The sequence below is a fragment of the Poromitra crassiceps genome, assembly GCF_964638095.1.
Source record: "Poromitra crassiceps genome assembly, chromosome: 12".
Lineage (NCBI taxonomy): Eukaryota > Metazoa > Chordata > Actinopteri > Beryciformes > Melamphaidae > Poromitra > Poromitra crassiceps.
The window spans coordinates 40034294-40054293 of record NC_139632.1 but is presented as its reverse complement, the minus strand read 5'-3'; the positions used below and the strand labels follow the sequence as shown (position 1 = coordinate 40054293).

Genomic DNA, 20000 nt, shown 5'->3' with positions numbered 1-20000 from the left:
TGGGACCATCATTTACAAAGTGAACAACATTGAAGAAGACTTGAAACTAGCGATTGAGTCATTCAAGTGTTTACTGAGGTCATAAAGCAAGTGAGAAGTCGGGGTAATTTTCGTCTTGACTTTTATACGATCTTTATACGATCTTTTTACGATCTTTATACTCTTTATACGATACGACTCCTTTTTGCAGCCATAGACTGTATAAACGGGTGAGTTAGTAAAAATTCACCCCCATACAGTTGTTATGAACGGTGAAAATATATAAACCATAAACAATGTAAACCATTCTTTTTTAACCAGGCTCTATACTGTATATCGTCGGGGTCGGGCGAAGACCTCAAATGTATTTTTTTCTTCTTAATTTTTTCATCGAATGTCCATTTTTATTTTTCGTCGTAAATCAATGCCATTGGTCACCCTTCACGTCTCTCAAGTAGAGATACACACAATGTGGGTACCTGTACTGTACACGTACCCACATACAAATAAACACAGTGTACACACAGTACACACACAGTATTTGTTTGTGTATGCGTGTATCTGTATGTGCGTTCTTCGTGTATGTGAGTGTAATACATGGATATCGTGTGTGTGTGTGTGTGTGTGTGTGTGTGTGTGTGTGTGTGTATGTATGTATGTGTGTGTATATGTCTGTGTATATGTGTGTGTGTGTGTGTGTGTGTGTGTGTGTGTGTGTGTGTGTGTGTGTATAGGTGTGTGTGTGTGTGTGTGTGTGTGTGTGTGTGTGTGTGTGTGTGTGTGTGTGTGTGTGTGTGTGTGTGTGTGTGTGTGTGTGTAACCACAGCAAAGGGACTGGGCTCCCCGCTGTCAGTATAAGCGCTCTGGGTTGTTATTGGAGAATGGAGTGAGCTAACAGAGAATCCCTCTCTCTCTGTCTTTCTCTCTCTGTCTCTCTCTCTCTTAGGCACGCGCTCACACACACACACACACACGCACACACACACACACACACACACACACACACACACACACACACACACACACACACACACACGGAGCGTGACATTGATCCAGTGGGGTTCCCCAGTCCAGAGTAACTTTATAATGACTTGCACATGTGTCTGGCTGCACAGGTCCCATGAGAGAGACCCACCCCTCCCCCCAAGCTATGACATTCCACTCATGCATATCACAATACCTTTTTCTCCTCTCTCTCTCTCTCTCTCTCTCTCTCTCTCTCTCTCTCTCTCTCTCTCTCTCTCTCTCTCTGGTACTTTCTGCTGCGTCTCCACTTCTCCATCCCTCCACCGCTCTATCCATCATCTTCCCTCGCTGCCTGCATCTTTCCATTCCTTCTCCTTCTCCCGCTCCTCCTCAGCTTCTCTTTGTCTCTTCATCTCACCTCATTGGCTCATTTTTGAGAAAATATTAACTCGGGCCTGTTGATATCAGCACCTCTGATCTCCAGCCTGACACCAATGAAAACACACTCACCTCACTGTAAACTGGGCTCTCATTGGCTGCTGATGGCCTGATCCTTACACACCACAGGACTCGTTCAGGACCCTGCAAATATAAATATCAAATGTGATCGTATGATCGGGGGCTCAGATCAGTCTAAGATAACCGGCCTGACAAGATTTCCTCTGCGATCGTCAGGATCGTCTCTGAGATCCCATTTACACCTGGCATCAACATGGGCAGTTTGTAAGTGGACAGCATTAGACACAGAACATCCAGATGCACCCAAGACGCATTGAAGATCTGATTATCCAAACCACCTCCGGAGACACAAAGATTCATAGCCACTTAAACAACAATGTGTAAATACAATGTGTCTCCAAACCACATAACGGAACTGGGGGGGGGGGGGGGGGGGGGGCGTACACAACTCCACCAGACATCAAGCAGCTCCGATAGAGAATGGATTGTGTGGGAGCAAGCAAGTTGAGGGTCCATCTTTAAGCACGTCAGTATCATGAGATGAATTGAGCTGCGTGGCGATCTGCTGTTTAGCAAAGGGAAAGAAACAAAGACGTGACCCAGCTGACTCATATCTGCACACAATGTGGAAATGAGACACAATGTTAATACCAGGTGGCAAAGAGCTTTAGCTGTGTTCAAGTCCCATCCTTAAAGGTTTCACTGTATTACAATGGCCGCTGACTCCGCTCATCTTCGTTGCAAACAGGAGAAACAATCTAGCGCTGTGAACACTCTTCCTCCACTCATAGATTCATGTCCAGATCGCGTGTTGTTCGTATTTGCATTCTTTTCCCTCACTGTTAGCTGTTATAGTTTTCATATTTATCTGTCACCAGTCTCAACCGACCGTAAAAATGATAAGAACCAACAGTTTATAACATGTAACGGCCATAAAGTGATAAGCAGATGGCCTGTACATATCAGTTGCAGATAACATCACCTGGAGTAGATTGTTTATTACAGCCTTTAGAACTCTTACTGTACGAAGGCCAGAGTGTAGGATTATGACTCTGAAACTCTGCCAACATCCACAGGAGGAATAGCAATCTCCAGACCTGGCTATGACGGAGCTTTTCATCATCTGAAAAATAAAAAACCCTTTTGAGACCGTCAGCTCTGGTGCGCCGTCTGACCTAAACCTGAAATGATCACATTTTGGAGGCAGCGGGGGAGAGAAAGAATGTATTAACAAAGGCAGAGAGTTTTACAATATAGATCCTAGTTATTCATGTTTTGGAAGCGGACCACGATGACTGTTTTAGCAATTGTTGCACGCAGTGGCGTAAGGACGGGCCTCAGTGCATGCTATTATGACGGGCCCTAGTGCACGCTATTATGACGGGCCCTAGTGCACGATATTATGACGGGCCCTAGTGCATGCTATTATGACGGGCCCTAGTGCACGCTATTATGACGGGCCCTAGTGGATGCTATTATGACGGGCCCTAGTGGATGCTATTATGACGGGCCCTAGTGCACGCTATTATGACGGGCCCTAGTGGATGCTATTATGACGGGCCCTAGTGGATGCTATTATGACGGGCCCTAGTGCACGATATTATGACGGGCCCTAGTGCACGCTATTATGACGGGCCCTAGTGCACGCTATTATGACGGGCCCTAGTGGATGCTATTATGACGGGCCCTAGTGCACGCTATTATGACGGGCCCTAGTGCACACTATTATGACGGGCCCTAGTGCACGCTATTATGACGGGCCCTAGTGCACGCTATTATGACAGGCCCTAGTGGACGCTATTATGACGGGCCCTAGTGAACTATGTTTGAAAGGCATGAATGCTCGCTTGATGTGCTCAGCATGTCAGTCAACATACATATTAGCAATCATCATTGCATATCATTTCCTAATCAAATTGTGTGTTTTTATGAGAAACCCCCCCCCCCACTATAGATGACAATAACAAAGGAAAAGGATAACATTTAGAATTTTGGACACTCTACACTGACTTCAAGACACGGGGGAAAAAATCGGGATGTTCCGGTGCGGCGATGTCATTCTGCTACTGCTGTTATTTTGGTGAAAGTAATGCAAAAGTAGTGTAATAAGTAATAAGCTACATAGACAGTGATATTGTAAAGTAACCTTCAAATGAAAGTGACTAGTAATATGTAGTATATTACATTTAGAAAGTAACTTGCCCAACACTGCCTATCAGTATCTTCACTCTATTTAAACATGAGCCCGCTACAGCCTCTGAAAGAAAGACAGCAAGAAAAAACAGCTGAGGAGCATCAGGCCTGACCCCAGTGCAACCGGCCTAGCCTGCCCTACACTGTCTATACTTACGCCCCAGGTTGCATGTACATGCAAGCAGACGTACACCCGCCGCTGTCCAGCCTGCTGGCTCTATATTATTTCACAGCTCATTTAGGCCTCTGTGTGTGTGTGTGTGTGTGTGTGTGTGTGTGTGTGTGTGTGTGTGTGTGTGTGTGTGTGTGTGTGTGTGTGTGTGTGTGTGTGTGCGTGCGTGCGTGTTTGTGTGTGTGTATGCGTGTGCGTGTGCGTGCATGTGTGTGTGCGTATGTGTGTGTGCGTGTGTGTGTGTGTGTGTGTGTGTGTGTGTGTGTGTGTGTTCTCAAGGCTTTCCTCCAGCATTACAATAGACCCGCTCTGCTAAAATAATCTTGTTTGCATCTGGCAGGGAGAGATGCTGTCCCGGAGCCCCGGGCCCCCAGGGGGCGCCGCACCGAGAGGTAAGATTCCTCATCAGCAATGACTCCAGACGCTGCAGAGCATCAATCCCTTGGCCTCGCTGACATACTCGATGGGGGTGCGCGTTCTGACGGAACTAGAAAGGCCGAATGGAAACGGCATTTCCTCGACATCGTAAAAACGCTGCTACGCTCGCTTGACGAGGAAGAGGTTGGAAGCGCATTGTCGAGGAAATAATGATGTTGGCATTATCGGCCTGGCAAAAGGTTCAAGCAGTTGAAAAGTGGATTCAGATGTTCTGAAAGGTCCACCACTATGTTCAAGAAATGTCCAACCTGATGTCTCTCCCATGAAAACTGCATGACCATCAGTTATTCCCTTCGAATAATACATGTATGACCAAGTCAGAAGTCAGAAGTGGATTTCATCTTCGGATGAAACCATGAAATATGATCAAGATTAGCTGATGCTTGCCCAAGACTAATCAGTTCTTGAAAGAGTTACAATTTTCTGTGTGTGCGTTTGTGTGTGTGTATGTGTGTATGTGTGCATGCGTGCGTGCCTGCGTGCGTGTGTTCGTGTGTGTGTTTTGCCATTCAGGAAGCCTGTTTATTTTCTTCCACCCAACAGATGGGAATGCGACTAATTACATTTAACTTTTTTCACGATGTTTCAAACGCTTTTAAAAGCCAACTGTCGAGGAATATTGGCTTCACAGTTGGATGGAAACAGCTTGTGATGTTTAAAGTAAGCCGATATTGGTCTTGATGTTGGTGTCATGGTGACACAGCGTCAGAAATATCCAAACGGTTCAAAGGTTACGAATTATTCCCACGTTTCCCTGCAGCCAATGTTCCTGTGTGCGTGAATTAACCAGGCCGAGGCAACTCTGCAGGCAACTGTTGCTCATCAGAGATGCCCAACAGGTTGCCTTATGTGCAGTATCAATGCTATTTGCCTACTTTCTTTCTTTCTTTCTTTCCCAACAGCAGGCAAACATGCTATTGGATAAATTATGGGACAGATAAGGGCTGCCTTTCCCAACAAAGAAACTTCTTAAGGAGTTAAGAAGCTTCTTAAGGAGTTAAGAAGGAGTTAAGAAGGATCCAAAGAAGTGTTTCCCAAACGCCTTCTGAACAGCCTTCTTAACACATTGCTAAAGAAGGCTCTTAAGAAGGGTTCTGTGAAAGGTGCTATATAAATCCACAACATTCTTATTATAAAAGGAATCCATTCTGATTAGAGGAATATAGCCTACGGTAAAACATTTAAAACACAAGTAACCATATTACATAGAGGAGAGATTTTCAAGTGCTCCCCAATTTTAAACACTAAAGGGTGCATGAAAGAAAGGAAAAAGGGAAAAACACAACAGTGGACACTATATTATTATCTCCTTTTGCCTGACGCGGCTGAATCTGCGAGTGTTTCGTCGTTAAGACGGTGTTAAGAATGCCCCAGACCCTTCTTACAAAACCTTCTTAACCAAAGATCATCTTAGGCTAAGAAGCAATCGGGAAACGCGTTGGCTTCGTTGGCTTCTTACGGGCGCCTTAAGAAGGGTTAAAGAAGCTTCTTAGCGCTAAGAAGCTTTTGGGAAACGCATGCCTTCTTAACGAAAGATCATCTTAGGCTAAGAAGCAATTGGGAAACGCGTTTGCTTCTTACGGGAGCCTTAAGAAGGGTTAAAGAAGCTTCTTAGCGCTAAGAAGCTTTTGGGAAACGCAGCCATTAGCAGTACAGAGAGTGACCTATAGGAGCACATCACACACACACACACACAGACACACACACACACACGCAGACACACGCACACACACGCACACACACGCACAGCAGACATACACACACTTCTGCCTGGCTCCGTGCTGGGAGAGATGACATATAGATGAGAAGCAGAGCAGCCAGGAGCGTCACAGAGGCCAGCTTCATCAGTGGAGAATGGAGGGTGTGGGCACGGCGCTTCAACGCCGTGATGAAACTCAGCATAGAATCAGTGTAATCACTGTTATGTTAATGCAATCACACACTTTGAAATGCAGTTGGAGCTAATTATGTTATTTGCGCGGCTAATGCAGACAGTGCATGATTCGGAAAATTAGACAGCGTGTTAAAACAAAATGTCTGGCAGGTTATCGGCTGAACTTTGCCAAGATCTACAAATACAAATATGGCACACACGTGTATTGCTTTACACTGGTTTGGAACATCATTGATTTTTTTTTCTTAAGGCATGCCATTTTATTTTTTTAATTAAAATTCAAAATGCCATGCCTTAAGAAAGTCTGTTATTTTGCTTCATCAAGGACTTATCACAATGCAGCCAGAGCCAGGCAGTACCACAAGTAAATCAACCTGTGGCTCGTGTTTCCCATTGGTTTCAATGAGAAAACAATATCAATGATGACAACCAGAGCGTTTGGTTCGGTGCCAATGCAGCAGACTCCCAGACTAACAAGCACTGAGCAGGTGTTTGTTTCATCTGTAGCTATCAGATCCCACAAGATCTCTGTGTCCTTGAGCGTGTTGGACGGATTCCTGTCTAAACTATTGTTTTGCGATATTTATTTTCCTGCGCCGAGGAAACAGGATTGTTTGGACAGCGATGCTCCCCTGTGTTTCACATGTGCTAACACACAGACCCAGCAACAGAATGCAGAGACACAAGTTTAGAAGCATCTGTGTTTTACACTTTCTATGATTCTTCTTCTTCTCTTTGATGCATGCAGGCCAGAGAGCTCTCCCCCAGCACTGTTTAGATGGCTACGAGTCTTTTGCTATTTGTACAGTAACACGCCAGATCTGCAGCAAATGATCTCAGATTCAGAAAAATGAGGTTTTAAAACCCCCCTTTGGACTGTCTGTCTCCAGACCTGGCTGCTTTCCACCCATTGTCTCCAGCCAGCTCTGAGCGAGCGTGTGTGTGTGTGTGTGTGTGTGTGTGCGTGTGCGTGTGTGTGTGTGTGTGTGTGTGTGTGTGTGTGTGTGTGTGTGTGTGCGTGTGCGTGTGCGTGTGCGTGTGCGTGTGCGTGTGCGTGTGTGTGTGTGTGTGTGACTGATGAGGCCGACACCACCGATAAAACTGTGACTGGAAGAGATCTTCAAAAGTCTGGCCCGTGAGAAGATCACATTAATTTAGACTCAAGGTCTAAATTAATGAGGCACCACAGGTGAAAACGGCCATTTGGGCTGGACTTGTCAATTTGTCAATTACATTTTTCTACCTATAGTTTCATACAAAATACAAACATAAACAAATATAAATATTTAGTTGATATGTTTTTATAGCAGCTGCATCAATTACACTAAGCAAAAATGAGCAAAAATAGGCATTTTCTCAATATGACAAAACCTTTTCCCCCCAACTTATACGGTATGTGATGTGACCAGCAAATTTGAAATGTTGTTTAAAAAAAAAAAAAAAAATGCTTGGAATTTACAGGTGCCTTTTTGGATATATTTTCTCATATTTTATAAGTTGTTTTAAATAAGAAAATAGCAAAAAGAAAATCTGAGATTCCCCCCCATATGCATAGTGTTTTGTGAATAATTCATCACAAAAACCTAAAAATAAAATCCCTCTGTAAATTATCAACTGTAGCTATTCATCAGATTGAAACAGGGAAATGGAGTCAGCTAAGAAAAAGGGGGAGGGGTGCTTAAGTGAATTTAACACCAAAATAAACAAAAGAGAAGAGACTTGTATTTGTGTCCATACCTGTATCCAACATAATATATACAATTGAATTCTGTTGGGATGAAAGGCTTTTTTTTCTTCTTCTATTCACTGTGGTGCCTCCCCTTGATGCTGGCTATGTTCAGTCATGTTACTAACCTGTCAAATTACATTGTTTGTCACGGGAAAGACAGTTTTTGATTGGTCCGCTGGCACACTGACTTACTGTAAGTCTGTTTGGTCCCTCCTCCACACTCCACTCTGCGCACATTCTTCTGCTCCGGATGGCAATTAAGTCAAATGCCAAACTCAAACTTTCAACGCTGAGCGCAGTGCCAGGATGGAGGATTTGTCTCCATTGGTACAACACTGCCTCTTTAAATCACTCGCATAAAATCAGCCATGAATTCAGTTTCATGAGTTAAAGCTTGTTGTGGCTTCAGTACCCCTTTCCCTGATCTCTGAATCCAAGTACCCCCTTTACCCGAGTGCATTTTTCTTAGAAGACGGCGAGAGAAAACTATAGCGTATGATGCAATGAATGATAAGCCACCTTTTGAAGAATACAACATTACAAAATCAGAAATGGAGTGAAAGAGCTGCAATTAGTGCCTCCTGAGCAGATGTATTTTAACGTTTCGTGGACGAGGCAGGCAGCCTCAAACACGAGGTGATTGACAGCTCTATAATTCGCATAATAGCAGCGGATGGAAAAGCCAATGATTTCGCATTTTCTTTTGCCGACTTTCTGAAAATTCGATTACAATTTGGGATACCATTGGATGGTAACCCAACTACGAATGTATCCTGAGTTTACCAACCAGCTGTTAGATGTCCATTATGTAATCTTTACTGTATTACAAAGTAATACATTATGTAATGTAGGTTTAAACCTCCATACTTGTAAATCACGGCTTTTAATTCCGGGCTCCATAGAATAATCATCCCTTATATGAAAAAGACCTTTGCTGAAGTTTTTCACCAGCACATTGTCTTGTCCTCCCTGCATGAACCCAGGGTTTTTCACTGATGATGGAAATTCCTGCAATATCATGTAACTTTAAGAGAGCAAGACAGGGAATCAGGGGGTTTTACAAATGCTTCACTTTACAGGAATATACCAGATTGTGTTTTTATAAACGTGTTTCACACGTTTGATGCATTGCATGTTTGTTTGTTCTTCTGTAGTAGAAACCAGACTGTTTACATCTTTAGAAAAATCTACTTAACGAATCAGGATGGAAGAAGATGTTCAGGGCCATGGAATGGCTCAGACAGATTTAGTTATGGAAAAGTTGTGGAATTCCCCACTGCCACAGTTCGGGGGTTCAATTCCAAGTCGGGCCACCCACGTCCCACGCCAAGGAACGTTTTGCACCCACTCGCACAAATTCACAACGTGGCTTTCTTGCATAACCTGAGCTGCTGTCAGTCATGTTTTACTAATTACAGTAACTAAGTGCTTATGTGCAGATACTAGTGCGAGTCGTTACAGCTCCACTTTTATATCTCATGTCTTTTAGTCTGTTGCTTATAGCCTATAAACTCCTCTGCAAGACACACAAAGAGTATAAAGTATCAGAAAGGCCGACCTTTTACTGCTTGGCAAACACACACAACAATCAGCGTACATGCAGCTTTGGCCGCAGTTCAAAGGCTCAGTTAGCAGAGGCTCTCCATCCCGCAGTGTGTGTGCTTGTGTGTGCGTGCGTGTGTGTGTGTGTGTGTGTGTGTGTGTGTGCGTGTGTGTGTGTGTGCGTGTGTGTGTGTGTGTGTGTGCCAGCTTGCGTTGCGTGCAACTCTAAGCAGTGTTGTGTGTTTTTAATGGCCGACAGGCGCCTCTGTCCCAGCCGTCAGACGGGCTGTCACGTCCAACAGGAGAGGCGCGCAGAACAGAAAGAACAGCCGAAAGAAGCAATTAACACAATTAAATGAGAAGAATTAATATTTTCCACATGAGCTGTCAGGGGGTCAGTGTGTGTGTGTGTGTGTGTGTGTGTGAGAGAGAGAGAGAGAGAGAGAGAGACAGAGAGAGCGAGGGAGAGAGAGCAAGAGAGAATCAAGTCTCTATCTGTTAGTTTCATGGTTATGAGGGGGGGGGGGAACTATAATTGTCTAGTGATGGAAATTAATTGTTTGTCTGCCTGACACCTATCTGTCAACTACATTTAATGGAGATCTGTTATTGACTGACTGACTGACTGACTGACTGACAGGCAGGCAGACAGACAGGCAGACAGACAGACAGACAGACAGACAGACAGACACACATACAGGCAGACAGACAGACAGACACACAGACAGACAGACAGACAGGCAGACAGACAGGCAGACAGACAGACAGACAGACAGACACACACACACACACACACACACACACACAGACAGACAGACAGACACACACACAGACAGGCAGACAGACAGACAGACAGACAGACACACACACACACACACACACACACACACACACACAGACAGACAGACACACAGACAGACAGGCAGGCAGACAGACAGACAGACAGGCAGACAGACAGACAGGCAGACAGACAGACAGACAGACAGACAGACAGACAGGCAGACAGACAGACAGACAGACAGACAGACAGACAGACAGACAGACGGGCAGACAGGCAGACAGACAGACAGACAGACAGACAGACAGGCAGACAGACAGACAGACAGACAGACAGACAGACAGACAGACACACAGACAGACAGACAGACCTAACAGGAGTGGGGGTGTTGGGGGTGAGAAACATTCACATACTGTATGAAAATACCATGCACGCCAGTACAAACATGTGCACATTCTTTTACTCTTCGTAAAATCAACAATCAAAATAACTAGCAGATAATCATATAGTGGATGTACTCCCATGTCTGCTGAAGACAATAGTTAATAGTTTTAATAGCAAAACACATTAAAAACTGTCTCTTGCTATTGTGGCCATGGTTCTCACACAGGAATTTATCACATTGCATAAGCTGAGCCTCATCATTGTATCTTGAATAAGACTTGTGTGATGCCTGTGTGCCACCCAGTGCTGGCGCGTGGGCGGGGCAGACAGGCCAATTGCCCAGGGCGCCAAATTTGTCCAGACTCACCTTAATTGGATTGTAGGTTGAGTGAAGGTTAAAACCTTTGGGCATTTTACCTGAGTACACCAACAGACGTGTTTCAATGGCCCAGTGGTAATGCAAAGACAAAAGTGAGATTTTGAGTGCTAGAAACTAGCAATGGCAATGCCTTGTGCCTTGCACCGGGCGTTAAGATAGTGAGCTAACAGTACGTTTGTATTAGCTGCTGTACCAACGCTGTCTCCTAGCTGTATCCTTGTGGCTTCTGCCGAGGGTGCCGCGTCTATGTGCCGACAGGCCGCAGTGCCGACAGGTCGCAATGCCGATAGCCCACAAGCAGAACCAGCTGAGCGAGGCGGCGTGCAGCGTGTCGGTGGAGCTAACCTCTCCCAGCCCCCACGCCAAACCTAACCTCCCCCCATGCCTAAACCTAACCTCCCCCAGACCCTAACCCAAAACCTAACCTCTCCCACCCCCACGCCTAAACCTAAGGTCGGCATTGCGGGTGGTCGGCATTTTGGGTGGTCGGCATAGCGGGTGGACCCCTCTGCCGAGAGCATGCTTGCTAATGCTAAACTCTGCTGCATGGGCTGAGGCCTACTACTGATACTATCCACTGTGTTTTTTTACAGTTTTCTTTGGTGCTATGTTAGGGAGGTATAGGTTTGTTCAGGTTTAGTAGTTCCTTTTATTTCTAGTTGGTTTTGACCTTTGGTTCCTCCTGAAGCTAATCGTGCATTTATCGCAAAATAACTGGGATGTGGAGGCTAAATTACGTCACATCTGTTTTGTTAGCATTCCATTTGCAGAAAAGTTGAGCTGGGAAGTTCACTGTTTGTTCACTGGTCAGATCCACTCGCTAGCCAGGCTAGCCATTGTTAGCAATAACAGATAACAAGGCATTTCGTGGCATTTTGCGCTTTTGCATTTTGCACACACAGATAGAAGTAGGCCATGCTGTGTGTACAGCTGATTTAATGAGACACAAACAAGACAGAAGTGCTAAATAGCATTTATACGATTATAATTACTGTTGTTGCGCGGATCAGCCATCTTGGATTTTTTACGTCGGGGCTGCTGAGGCTCCTACCAGTTTGGAATGGGAAATACCAGCTCTAGTGACGTCACGTACCAGCTCATGAACTTTGAACCGGTAAGATTACCAGTTCCCAGTTATAAAGGAATGCACGATAATACCTCTCATATAGCGAGATCCAGCATCACTGGTGTGTCCAGTGTCACATTTTATGTTGTGATCCAACTACACCTGCTGATGCAGCAGCACTGGTGCCTGATTGGCATGCAGCAGCACTGGTGCCTGATTGGCACGCAGCAGCACTGGTGCGGCACCACCACACACACTGTGTTGAGGCTGTAGTTTGCTCCAGGCTGCAGCTTGGGGTGAAGAGGCAGCAGACCAAACCAGCTGGAACTTTTCAACTTCAGCAAGGAATCTGCCTGTCACAGGAAACTATCCAGCCGCCTGTACATCTCTCCCCCACAGCAGGGAAAACATCCAGTGAATATTCTGCCCAATTACACCAACCAATGACATCTGACCAAAACAGTTTATAAAAGATAAATCATTGGAAGTTGGAAACCCTCATTAGTGTTTTGCTTGCACCTGTGTTTACCCTGCCTTTTCGACACAATCAATGGCCCCCGTTAGAAGGGTCTATCGCCCTGTAAAATACAGCCCTCTTCATGTAACTGGACTAAAGTTATCAGTCCACCTCTTGCCCCTCTAGTGGAATGTGTGAGTACTTGAGCAAATTATGTAATTACTGTATCAAGAAGTGTATGCGTCTGAGTTTGAATAACTCTATGAAAATATGTAAGTAAGTTCACTGTTAGATATGTTACATGACAACAGATCAGTCTGATGACTACTAAGACTCGGACAGACGGCTGATATTTTGGGGTTTCCCGGTGCATACAGCAGATGTCGGCGCCAAGACCTGCTTCATCCAATCACCTGCCAGGTGTTTTTTGAAAGTGCCTGCCCCTTTGAAATGATTTCCAGAGCGAGTGGTTACCAAATGGTTATGTGAAAACAAACCATCTCAGGTTACCTCAGTCCTGCTGCTGGGGAAGGAGGGCGGCTGACGGGATTCCTCTGTTTTTTCAGCTCCACTGGCCCCTGGTACCCCCTGAATGAACTAGTGAGAGACACAAGACAGGGGCCCTTCAGTGTGTGTGTGTGTGTGTGTAGGTGTGTGCGTGCATGTGCGTGTGTGTGTGTGTGTGTGTGTGTGCGCGTGTGTGTGCGTGCATGTGCGTGTGTGTGTGTGTGTGTGTGTGTGTGTGTGTGTGTGTGTGTGTGTGTGTGTGCGTGCGTGCGTGCGTGCGTGTGTGTGTGTGTGTGTGTGTGTGTGTGTGTGTGTGCGTGTGCGTGTGCGTGCTACCCCCCACACTATAGGCTACCTGTCTCAGTCTCAGGTGGTTGTTTTGAGGCTAAACAAACGCCATTATATGTCTCGGTTGGAATGTTTATCAGCAGCCAGAATCAAAGCCCACTACATTTCTGCCTGCCTGTTTGGATGACAACGGAGCTTGCGTGCACACGCACGCACGCACGCACGCACGCACGCACGCACGCACACACACACACACACACACAGACACACGCATTCACAGTTTGTCCCATTGACTCCCCATTCGTTTTTCAGCAGGTTTTGGCTGATAATGAGCCAGATAGTATTAAGGCATTAGTGTCAAAGGAAGATGTACAACCTTGCTGAGTGAGACCTGAATGAGTAACTGTCACCCAGGGAGCAGCGCTGCATGAGAAACCTACAGGAGACTTTCCCCTCAGACACCTACTTTATCCCTCAGATGCTCTCCAATGATTTCCCCTCACATAAACATTCATTATCCAATTAGAAATAACAGCTTTAATAAAGTAAGTAGTATCAGGGCTTTATACGGGATTTATCCATGGGTTGATTCGCGGAGACACTAGTAATTAAGGGTTTTTATTTTTATGCCTTTTGTGCAGGTTTGCAGGTTTATTACTGTAAGCAAAAGGGTTGAGTTAACGGGGAAGTTCCTCTCTCACAGAATTGTACATTCAAATAGAAAGTAAGGGGTCAAAAGGTTAAGGCGTGTTTTGATGGGGTCTCCTAAGTCCCTTAACTCAGTGGTTCTCAAACATTTCCACCTCAAGGCCCCCCTAAAGTTTAGGGGGTCCTTGAGGGCCTAAACTGACACAAATTAGACCGCGGACCCCTTTTGTCCCAGGATCCCCCATCTGATAAGATTTTTGCTTTTAGGCCCTGTTTACACGGCAACGCTCCCTGCATAAAATGGCAAACTTTGTTAGCGTTAGCGCCTTCCTTTCACACGGGAACGGCGTTCTTGGGGCCTGAAAACGTTAAAAAGTGAAAACAGGTCCCAGAGTGGGATTCTTTGATAACGTCGCCCCTTACTGTCGCCGTGTAAAGTGACAAAATGCAATTCAGGTGACGACACAGCCCCCCCTCACCACCATGGAAGACAATGATAGTCAATAGGAGCATTGAACTAGCCCAATACAGCCTTATGGCACAATGAATCGCATTGGCATTCAATAAACATGATAACGATTTAAATCAAGCCTGTTAGAAATAGACAGAATAGAGGAAGCTATAGGCGTTTTTATCTTCAAAATAAAAGCAGTAATTTATAACTGGGTAGAACTGTCGACTCACTACGGGTTAAAATTGACTTTTAATTGTCTGTGTTCTATGTGTTTCAGATCACAGACACAAAAACAGGTTGCAACATGCATCAATAAGGCTATTAGTTTATTGAATTGCCATTATTGTGAAGGTTTTAACCAGAAGTTTCCGTGTTATTCTGGCTCACTTGACGCTGCTAGTTTGCGAGTTTCTTGCGGCTTCAGTTTGCACGCAAATCGTTATCACAAACGTAAACGTAAACGTGTGTAGAAACGTAAAATCAAAGGCGAGGATGCAATGACAGCTTGCCGTTTTACACAGACACCGTTGTCGTCTAAACATGGCCTTAGATGATTTATTACAGAAAGTGTATGAAACCCATGATCAAAATAGCCAACATGCCATTGTGTTACTTATGGATGGAATTACAGTGAAAATAAATTACAGTATTACCCTTTTTGCTGGGGACCCCCTGGAACCCCCTTCAAGGGCCCCTGGGGGTCCCCGAGCCCCACTTTGAGAGTCACTGCCTTAACTCATTTGAAGGGGATTCAACATGAATTTATGTAAATGTAAATATATGTTAGGCAGACACCACAGGTGAAAATGGTGATTTTACCTTGATTGGTCAATTTTGATTATTTTACTTCTACAACTTAATAAACACTTACAGTACAGTAGGATATATAGTTATAGCTGTTTATACTAGTTTCAAGTAGCCTATACTAGAGCAAGTCAACTTTTTTCAACTTAACTTCCAGTCCTAAAAAGAACGACGGAGCAAATGAAAGAAAAAATAAGACATCATCAATGAAAAACAAATAGTGAATGGTGAATAAATGCAACCTAATGTGCTTGGTATTATCCTTGTGAGGAAAGTTGTTTTTCTTTTATCCATGAAAGCACTCCCAGCTTATGTGAAAACATTGGCCTATTGCAAATAATGATGAACCTCATCATGTGACAGTTCATCAGTGTTGAAGATATTCTCTCTCTCTCTCTCTCTCCCTCTCTCTCTCTCTCTCTCTCTCTCCGTCTGTCTCTCTCTCTGTGTCAATGTGTTTGCAATTTTCTGTCTCTTTTTATAATGTAATACTATAATAACACGGCTGTTTATCATCATCTCTCTCTCTCTCTCATCATCTGACTGTTTTTCATTGTGGACACAATGCACTTTATAGAGTCATGAATCAGATAAGGACGATCCCTCTGTCTCTAAACTATTTTACAATAACGGTCAAATAATTCCACTTCGAAATTTGTCTTTCTAAATGGACCTCATTAGGGTCTCGTCACTTTGAGTTTGTTGAGTATATTGCCTTTTTCTGCTTTCCCTCTCTCAAGATTTGTGTGACTGCTTTTCTTTGTAAAAAATGACCAGCCACAATCCTTGTCTCAAAAAGCGTTTGATGGAGGGAGGGGAAAAAGCAAAGGAGGAAAGTTTAGATTGGGGGTAAATGTTGATTTGTGTTTATGGAGGCAAAGGCATCAATCTGTCTCTCATTAATCTCGTCTTTGGTCAGCTCTTCTTAGATGAAGTGCCTTGATGATTGCAGACCAGATGTGTGATCACAGATCCAGCAGCACTTGGCCGGGCCATATCGGGTGCAGCTCCTGTCAACATTTTCTCTGACGACGCTCATCAGAAAACAAAACCCCCAGATATCAGGCCAAGGTTGTTGTGCGTTTGTTTTTATTTCACATTTTTAAAGGTACACAATGTAATCGATTACCTTTATCGACCTCTATCAGCAACCGGTAGAAATTTCAACGATATTGACAGGACTATATAAATAAAGTTGACTTATAAAGTCAGATTTTCACAATAAAGAGGAGTAAGTGAATGTGAGTTTTGAAAGCCATGCATAGCTCTTGTACAGTGATTAAATTATGACTCTTTCTTCATTAGGTAGCAGTTAAACATAATATTGTTTTCCCCAATTTGTTTTCTCAGTTCCTGCAGTTTTACCACGAAAACATCACGAGCTTCAGAAATCAACCATTTTTGCAGGTGTGCGTGCCTGTGTGTGTGTGTGTCTGTGTGTGTGTGTGTGTGTGTGTGTGTGTGTGTGTGTGTGTGTGTGTGCGCATGCGTGCGTGCGTGCGTGCGCTTCAAAAGATGAAAGCAAACACCAGATAGCGTGAAGTGTGAGTCTGGCCTGTTCTCATGTATCGTCTCTTCTCTCCGTGTGTTTGCGATAACAAATCCACCTAATGAGTCCTTTTGTGGGGTTTCCCCAAAACGCCCCGAGCCAAGAGACCTCACGCAGTGCATGTGGTACTGTAGGCTACAGCGGTGTGTGTGTGTGTGTCCCTCTGCATAAGGACCTGTCCTCATCACGTGTGTGTGTGTGTGTGTGTGTGTGTGTGTGTGTGTGTGTGTGTGTGTGTGTGTGTGCCTGTCCTCATCACGTGTGTGGAAATGACCCAGTCATTCAGCAGCTCGACGGTTGGCTGCAACGCTGAAATGACATGTTTGGTGTGGTTCGGATAATTCACTGAATGAGGGTCGGAGTGTGCTGGGGGTGTGTGTGTGTGTGTGTGTGTGTGTGTGTGTGTGTGTGTGTGAGCATGTGTGGATGTGTGCATCATGCGTGTATTTTGGCTTGAGTGTGCAGCTGGACATTGCTGCACACATACATTAGATAGATGACTGATTGGTCTGAGAATCGCCATATGCTAACGGTAGCTACCAGTTTAGCTTACCCTTTTGCGTCTAGGATTTTTCATCAGTCTTTTGTCTTGTTGCCTTCTGAATCTTGCTGTGACTAAAGGTTTTTTCACACCAAGGACGAAACCAGCAGGTACCAAAAGCTAGTAGAGGCGAGGAGAGTCAAGGCGATACTAAGCGGTACCATGCGATCGAAATGAGGCTATACTCCGGCAGACAGACAGACAGACACACAGACAGTGTGCGTCACAGACAGACATGCTAAGCACTAAGCAGTAATCCCGTGTTGTTTTCAGTCACTGCCCACACGTGCATTGCGCTCAGTGTTGCTTAAGCGTGTGTGTTTGTCTGCGTCTGTAAGCCGCTGGTATGAGTATGTCTTGGAGGAATGCATCGTCTAGACAGACTACAGCTGATCCCCGTCTGCCCTCTGCCTGGATCCCAACAAACTGTCGCAATCCTCGCACTCTCCTCAAAAAGAGTTTGAACTGTGTTGGTGGACTAAACAAAAAAAGGGGAAAGAAATCACTTAGAGTTTGTAGTAGACATGCACACTGCATATCTCAACAAATCATGTAATCAAGCAATGAGAGACATACAATGTTTCTTAAAACAAGTCAAACGAACCTCTTTCTGAGTTTGGATTAAAAAGAAAATGAAGAGTGTATTGGAGGCAGGCCGGTCCCACTTCATCAGGCCCGTGATGCAATGGTCTCTATATCGATGGCATGACTCTGGATCGATGGCATGACTCTGGATCGATGGCATGACTCTGGATCGATACCGTGACTCTGGATCGATACCATGACTCTGGATCGATGGCATGACTGGATCGATAGCGTGACTCTGGACCGATGGCATGACTCTGGATCAATGGCATGACTCTGGATCGATAGCGTGACTCTGGATCGATAGCATGACTCTGGATCGATGGCATGACTCTGGATCGATACCGTGACTCTGGATCGATAGCGTGACTCTGGATCGATAGCGTGACTCTGGATCGATGGCATGACTCTAGATCGATAGCGTGACTCTGGATCGATAGCGTGACTCTGGATCGATAGCGTGACTCTGGATTGATGGCATGACTCTAGATCGATGGCATGACTCTGGATCGATGGCATGACTCTGGATCAATGGCATGACTCTGGATCGATGACCGATGGCATGGCTCTAGATCGATGGCATGACTCTGGATCGATGGCATGACTCTGGATCGATGGCATGACTCTGGATCGATGGCATGACTCTGGATCGATGGCATGACTCTGGATCGATGGCATGACTCTGGATCGATGGCATGACTCTGGATCGATGGCATGACTCTGGATCGATACCGTGACTCTGGATCGATGGCATGACTCTGGATCGATGGCATGACTCTGGATCGATGGCATGACTCTGGATCGATGGCATGACTCTGGATCGATACCGTGACTCTGGATCGATGGCATGACTCTGGATCGATGGCATGACTCTGGATCGATGGCATGACTCTGGATCGATACCGTGACTCTGGATCGATGGCATGACTCTGGATCGATGGCATGACTCTGGATCGATGGCATGACTCTGGATCGATACCGTGACTCTGGATCGATGGCATGACTCTGGATCGATGGCATGACTCTGGATCGATGGCATGACTCTGGATCGATGGCATGACTCTGGATCGATGGCGTGACTCTGGATCGATGATCGATGGCGTGAGTCTGGATCTTGTGATCATCTCAACCTGATTGTGTATGGTTTTTGTTGGTGCCGGCAGTCAAACAGTCAAACCAATCCTAGCTTTGGCTGCTGAAGTTGCATGCCATGCATATGCTCCTGCTTCAGGCACCGGCAAATTAGTCATTTTGATCTGACAGATAACTTTTAATGTTCGATTACTTTCTGTGGGGATTATACGACTGGTTATTTTGATCATTTTTTTCTTTTGTTTTCTATTCTTTTTTTTTATTCTCGCTTAATGTCAACTAAGTGACATGACAGTGATTTGTGACTGATTTGTGTTGTCTGTCTGTCATCCATCCATTCACACTTTTATTCACGTATGCAGTAATTGAGTCGGATGAGACACGCTGCCAACATGCAACCGTTTCTTGTGGTCTGGCTGCAAAATATGAAAAGTTCAAACACTCCGATCAATTTGATTGAATTCAGTACAACAGCCTATAGAAAACCCAGACATGCAAAAATGCTATGAGCTGTTTTAATTTTGTGCTGTCAGTCATTTTGTAAGAGTATCCATCACTTATTTCAAAAGGTGGAGCTCTCATTTTGGAGCAAAATTCATGTATGCATGGAACACCCCTTCCCCCCCACCCACCCACACACACACACACACACACACACACACACACACACACACACACACACACACACACACACACCACCCCCACCACACACACACACACCCCACACACACACACACGCACGCGCACACACACACACACACACACACACACACACACACCCCCCACACACCCCCCCCCCACACACACACACACACACACACACCCCCCACACACACACACACGCACACGCACACACACACACACACACACACACACACACACACACACACACACACACACACACACACACACGATTTATAAAACAAACTGAGCTTTGGACTACTGAGAGGCCTAATAGATCAAATTATGCTTTTGATCACATCTTGATTCCCAATCACCCCCCAAAAACTTCAGGGGGTTGGGTGTCCCGATCCCCATGTTGAGAACCCACTCTGTGTTATAATGATTCTGGGAACTAGATCCTGATTGGTCCTGA

At 45.1% G+C, this 20000-nt stretch overlaps 1 protein-coding gene across 1 annotated transcript in view; it reads right to left on the bottom strand.

Annotated features, from left to right (window-relative positions):
• LOC310786222 (AP-1 complex subunit mu-1-like) overlaps positions 1-20000 on the bottom strand; it is a gene marked incomplete at both ends in the record, with an annotated part of 112371 nt that overhangs the window by 1426 nt on the left and 90945 nt on the right. The window contains one exon of the mRNA XM_083647390.1: positions 1598-1742. Within this exon, the coding sequence (XP_083503516.1) occupies positions 1598-1742 (145 nt within the window). The remainder of the gene's footprint in view (positions 1-1597; positions 1743-20000) is intronic.